The following is a 6,188-nucleotide window of genomic DNA, read 5'->3' on the forward strand; positions in this document are numbered from 1 at the left end:
GAAAGGGAGGGGGGGGGGGTAAAGGAAAAATTTCTTATCAATATATTTTATTTATTTGTGACCTTATGAATTTTTTTTTATTTATGTAGTTTGTCCTTATGTCTGTCTGTTTGTAGTAAAAAAGATCACCTCCACTGTATAGAGATCACGGTAGGTAATGTTTTATTTTTTTTAATGGGGGGTACCCCAGCCCTCCTAAATAGAATCATCCGTAGAGAAGGTCTATGGAGGTGTAGAATTTTTTATAAGATTAAGTTATTTTAATCAAAAATAAGTTCCCATAACGACAAAGGACACGCAAACTAATGCAATACATGTACGTATTATCTTTAATTTGACATTTAGGTAACTATTGACATTACAACGATTGGTATTTACCAATTAAAGTACATATAAATTACGTTAATAATGTACAGAATTAAATAAACAAATGAAATCTTCACAAAATTAATTAAAAATTAATTTAATGCATTAAAGAATTTTTTATATACATCGATCATAATCATAATCCAGGAAGGGAAGGGACAATTGTCTGTAAATAACACTGGTACCCAAAGGTTTAAACCCTGTGTGATAATTCGTTTGGGTACCTTTCATGAATTTCAATTTGTTAGTTCATAACTAGTGGTGACCAACAGTTTTAATACAAAGGGTTAATTTTATTTATCATCATTGTACAACCATTTGTAGTCCATTGTCTTATCCCTGATCATACTAATAAGTTTACCTTTAAATATTCTGGATCGACTAGAACAACACCATCGATGGGATCCACATGGGTAACATGGTCAACAAAGTCACGTTTACCAAGGTAGACTGAAGAAAAAAAATTATTTTAATTACTATGAATTTTCTAAAATACATCCTTACGGTATATCACTGACTGATATGATTCTGCATTACAGGCAGTGTTCTGGAGCCGGAGCCGGAGCCGGGAGCCGGGAGCAGCAACATTTTTGGTGGAGCCGGAGCCGGATCCGGAGCCGTATTTTTCGTTAAAAACGGCTCCGGCTCCGGACTAGCTAAAAATGATTTTTTAAAGTAATATTATAATTTGGCAACGGTCTATTTGCATATAATAAACTGAAAAACTATTGTTACTTAACAAATAGACACACATCCTTCTACTTTTATATAGCTTTAATCAAATAAAAGCAAAATATTTTATATTATTTATTTTATTTTATCAAATTCAATAATGAAAAAAAATTGATATATTAATTTTAAGGTAGGAGCCGGAGCCGGAGCTGGAGCCGGAGCCGGAGCCGGAGCCGGAGCCGCATCAAAATTATACGGCTCCGGTACACTGATTACAGGGGTGTATATTCTGCAAAATTGACCCTGCTAAAGGGGGGGTGAAAAAATATAAAATAATAGTTTGGAAAAAATGTAAAAATTAAGAGAACTAAAAACATTTTTCTATTTTTCTCTCCTTCTTGGTGTAAAAAACTAAAAGAATAGGTATCATATGCAAGAGGGGGGATAATATTAATAAAATTAGGAGTTCTATAAATAATTTTCCATTTTTATATAGGTACATAATAAATACAAAAATTGAAATTGTCAGGGTCGATTTCCCCCTTTACTCAATTGCCCCTACAGGCATATAGGGGATTTGACGCTTATCTTCTATTGTAAAAAACACCTGAAATAAAGATCCTTGGTGAGGCTTCGAACTTGGTATCGCTATGAGATACATGATTTAATATCAGATCTTAGGCATTCTTGCCCTAGAGCTAAAAGCAAACTATACACCCACTGTTCTAGTTTTCGATAATTTCTTATGTTGGAGTGCATAAAATTAGGACAGCTGCCATATTTTATGATGTTACTGTAGTCGTTTTTTTGGTTTATTCATTGAGTTAATGCTAACTATTGAACCATTTGAGCCACATATGATCAGGTTTTGGATTTTGATTTAAATACCTATTTGATTAGTCTTGGTATGGATTTAGGCTATTTTAATGACTTTTATCTTTATCCTATTAAAAGTAAATGTGTAAAAAAAGATTATGTTCTATCTTTGTATAACAAACTTTGATCAACATATCAACAATAAACTTTTCTTCAGAATTTCCACTTGACTTTTAATAAAATTCATGAGAAGTGCTTAGGTAAGTATTAAGAATCTTATAATATGTTTTCCTTTTTGACTTATTTAAGTTTTTACCCATAAATAAAAATACCTATTTTCTTTTTAAAATTATTTTAGTTTTTGGTAAATGTATTTCTTTATACTTTTTACCTAGGTAGTTTAATAAAGAGTATATAAAATAATCCTTAGCCATAACAGGATAGAATTATAAAAAAATCTTAGCTGAACTTAAATAGTGCAAAATTGTAATCTTGGTGATTTTAAAACTTGTTTAAAATAAGTGCATATAGAATAAATCGAATTAGTTTGAATTTACTGATTTAGATTTTAACCATATATACATATTTTCAGTAAATCCTTAATATAAAAATATCTAATTGGGGAAAATTCCGAATAATTACTAAGTACATAAATAAAAAATTTATAGTAAAAATAGAGAGAAAACGAGGGAAGGAAAGTTCAAAGGTATACATCCCTGTTTTTGAGATTGAAATTCATCGCCTTCCCATGTAAATCTAATGATTGATTAAAAATTGTCTGTCTTAAGGTCATTAGGCAACGTAATATTACCCTAAAAATTAAGGCTGTGCCGGATACTTTTTTTTGCCGGATATCCATCAAATTACCGGATAGTTTCAATATACGGGATCCGGTCTAACCCTACTTAATATAAGACCTTGTGGTGCAACAACCATTCCTGACAAATTTTAAAATAAACTTAAAGAAAGATTACAAACCTGTTATTTTTCCATTTGGGGAGCCTTTCTTAAAGACTCTAGTCCCTTGCTTCTTACTGGCTGAAGACATTTTCTTTTTTTAGTAATTAATAATCTTTTTAAGTTGTCTTTTTTCGAATTTCTTAGATCATCATTTAGGTATAACTTTAACTATTAAATGATAGTGGAATTGTTATATTTATAATTAGTTTATCACTTTATATTGCACTTGGTTGTAATTACATGGTGTAAATATCTGAAAATTATAATTATATTACACATACTAGTCGGCCGGCCGGATACCGGATATCCGGCTTAACCCTATATATTACTAAATAAAAGTAGCAGATAAAGACAGATAATTAAAGCTCTTCTTAAATATATTTAAGGTTCAGGGATGGTGTATGGGTAAGTTTACCATCACCCTCCCAAGAGAAAACGGCCCTAGGACCCCCCCCGGCCCCCCCCCATCCCAAATATTTTTTAAACTCATCCTTTATTTTAAGAAAACTTTATGTTCTCTATTCAGGGAGAGGTCAAAAGGAAATTAAGAAAATAGGTAGTGAATTATGAAGGATTCTCACAATCAGGGTATTATAGGACAAACTTGGAAGGTGTCCTTTAATCCATGATTCGAGTTCTAGAACGTCAAAAGGGCAAGCTATTTCAATCTGTTAGTTTAATTCATTTTAAGTCGACTTCTTCACCACTAAGGGCCGGGGCAATGGGGAGTTTAAAAAATTATAATAGTCTAAAACCATCCCAAGTCAAAAGTATAAAATCTTTCCTGAAAAGTACAATCATAGCATTTACTGAAATAAAGAACATCAAAAAAACTACTTTCAAAAAAAATATTATCACTTTATTTCCAAAATTATATACTGAAAAATAAGTTATCAGTGGTGAAAAAAATCACTATAAGTGCATAAAAATGAATGTTAAGAGCTTTTTTGTCCTTTTACATATTGAATCACTTTTAAGTTAATTTTAACTATGCTGCTAACCAACCACTTTTTTCTCCGTGTAAATAATATTAATTTCTAATGTTTCTGCTCCACCTCTTTTCTCTTAACTTAACTAATAATTTCTAAAACAGAGTTGCCAAATTTTAGATGATTCCTCTCTACTTTCAATTCAAACAGCTTCACCAGACTGCAAAATTTCAGGGTGCATCTTCTTCAAGTCTTTATTTTGCTTGACTTTATAAAATTCTTTTAAACATTTTATATAAAACAAATATTATGCACTGATATAGATTTAATTAATAAAAATTGGAATAATTTTTTTTAAATAACAAAATAATTTATAAAAAAATATATATTCTTATTTATGATGTAAATTTGTTTCTAAAATGGTTCGCTTGTTCTGTAAAATATTATTTATTTGCTATATTTTTATATTATAAAAAGGATTATTTTATGTTGGGAGTTGGCAACTCTAAAAAGAAAGGAATAGATTCGGCTTTCCGAGAGGATTTTACCCCTTTCATTTTCCTTCTCATTTTCAAGGAACTTACTTTTAATTTTAATCTTTCTCCTTTTCTCTTCCTTCTCTTTTACATTCCTTTCGCAGGTGTCATACTTCCCTTCCATTTCTTTTCCCCTTCCTCTTCCGTCTGCAGCCCCTTTTCGGCACACCCCTTCCCCTTTTCTCTAGTGTACATAACAGACTTACCGTGTTGATGCACTAGAAAGATCAATAATTTGCTCTTTTTCAATTTGTCTAAAAGTAGCGAAGCTGCTCTATGGTTCACCTTGTCTGTTTGTCCATTAGTCCGAAATAATGAAGAAATGTGAACTTATTGTCTAACAACTGATAAGAGAGATGAAATTTTTTGGTTAAGATTTTAGCTGTTGACATATGTATCGAGTTGATTAAAGGTTTTCTGAGTTGTAATGATAACATTTTTATTTTTGTACATTTACTTACTTTTTTCGTCATAATTCACCGATGCTTATTATACCCCACGTCGCCCGCTCGACAAACAGTGACAAAAAAGTTGTGCTAAAATTGCTTTGAAAATACTCTAAAACAACTATAGGACATTTATAAAGCTTACCTGAAAAATTCAACAAAATTTTAGTTGTAATTTCCGCAATTTTTGACATCAGACAAGAAAACATTATAAAAGAATTTATAAAAAAAAATACGCGAATTTTAAAAGTGAAAATGCGGGAACTCTGTTAACATGATCAGCTGAATGTGTGACTTTACTACACACACTCACGCTCACACACACAAATACAGATTCGGTTATCTGTGATGTGTGGAAAAAAGGGCGTTTCAAATGATTTTTTCAGGGCCTTAAAAAGTGTATCTGTGCATAAAAATGCTACCTAATACTCCTTTTTATATTAGTTATGATACCATTAGTGATTTTGTGGCCAAAAATGGCATTGTAAAGTCATTAAAACGGGAAAATAAAAAGTTACATTTTTCCTATTAGAAGCTGTCAATTTTTGTAAACATACTTTTTTTCATGTTTTAAAATATTTTTTTCTCGTTTATTGTCAAAAATTAAGACATTGCATATATTTGGTTCTATTTAAACTCTGTATTGATTATACTTCCTTTAAAACTAATTCATTTTACCATATTTATTTACCTGAAACTATTTGATGATAAATATGCTTGGCATTTTACCTAGTTTAAGCCGGTTTATTATTAACTGCAATTATTAATCTTTTATTAAGTTCATATTCATTATTATCCCCAAAGACTAGGATTGTTCTATGTTGTGTATTTAACTAGTTTGGGTTCTTAGAGCACCTAATTAAGTACGTGTGACCCCAATATATATATATATATATTAATACTTAATTATTCTTTAATTATATTGTAATATTAATATAAGGTTAGATATATTATCGAAGATACTCTATTGAAAATTGACTTTTAACAGGCCGTTTTGGAGATGATGTTCTGATATATATTAAAAGATAACCATTTCTGTAAAAGATATTTTTCATTCTATCATTAATTACAAAATATCAATTATCATGTGATTTCTACTAGACTCCTAAGTTCCTTTTGTTAATTGTACTTTATGGAACTAGCTACCTCGTTTAATTTAATTATCGTTATAATATTTAATTTAAAAAGAATGAAATATCTATACCTATGGAATACAAGTTATAATTTTTACACCATTTTATAGAAAGAAAAGAGTGTACAAAAGCATATGTTCGACCCTGCTAACAGGCAACATTCTTGGTATATTTTATATCTACACCTGCCATGAAATGTTAAATAGTTAAAAGTATTATAAAGCATGAACAAAATGTTTCACAAAATATTATAATATTACCTAACAATTAAAATATTTTACATTCTTTATAAACCTTTTGTATAACTAGTTACTTTTTTCTAATGGTTTT

At 29.9% G+C, this 6,188-nt stretch overlaps 1 protein-coding gene across 6 annotated transcripts in view; it reads right to left on the reverse strand.

Moving 5' to 3' along the window:
- krz (beta-arrestin protein kurtz) overlaps positions 1–3,064 on the reverse strand; it is a 78,793-nt gene extending 75,729 nt beyond the window's left edge. For all 6 annotated transcript variants that reach the window (XM_080178546.1, XM_080178548.1, XM_080178547.1 and 3 more), the window contains exons 1-2: positions 2,833–3,064; positions 728–816 (exon numbers count right to left, since the gene is read on the reverse strand). In XM_080178546.1, coding sequence (XP_080034672.1) covers positions 728–816; positions 2,833–2,902 — 159 coding nt within the window. In that variant the 5' untranslated portion in view covers positions 2,903–3,064. The remainder of the gene's footprint in view (positions 1–727; positions 817–2,832) is intronic.
- Positions 3,065–6,188: the final 3,124 nt, after the last annotated feature.

The sequence above is a fragment of the Acartia tonsa genome, chromosome 12 (genome assembly GCF_053477335.1).
Source record: "Acartia tonsa isolate MP-2025a chromosome 12, ASM5347733v1, whole genome shotgun sequence".
In the NCBI taxonomy this organism is placed as follows: domain Eukaryota; kingdom Metazoa; phylum Arthropoda; class Copepoda; order Calanoida; family Acartiidae; genus Acartia; species Acartia tonsa.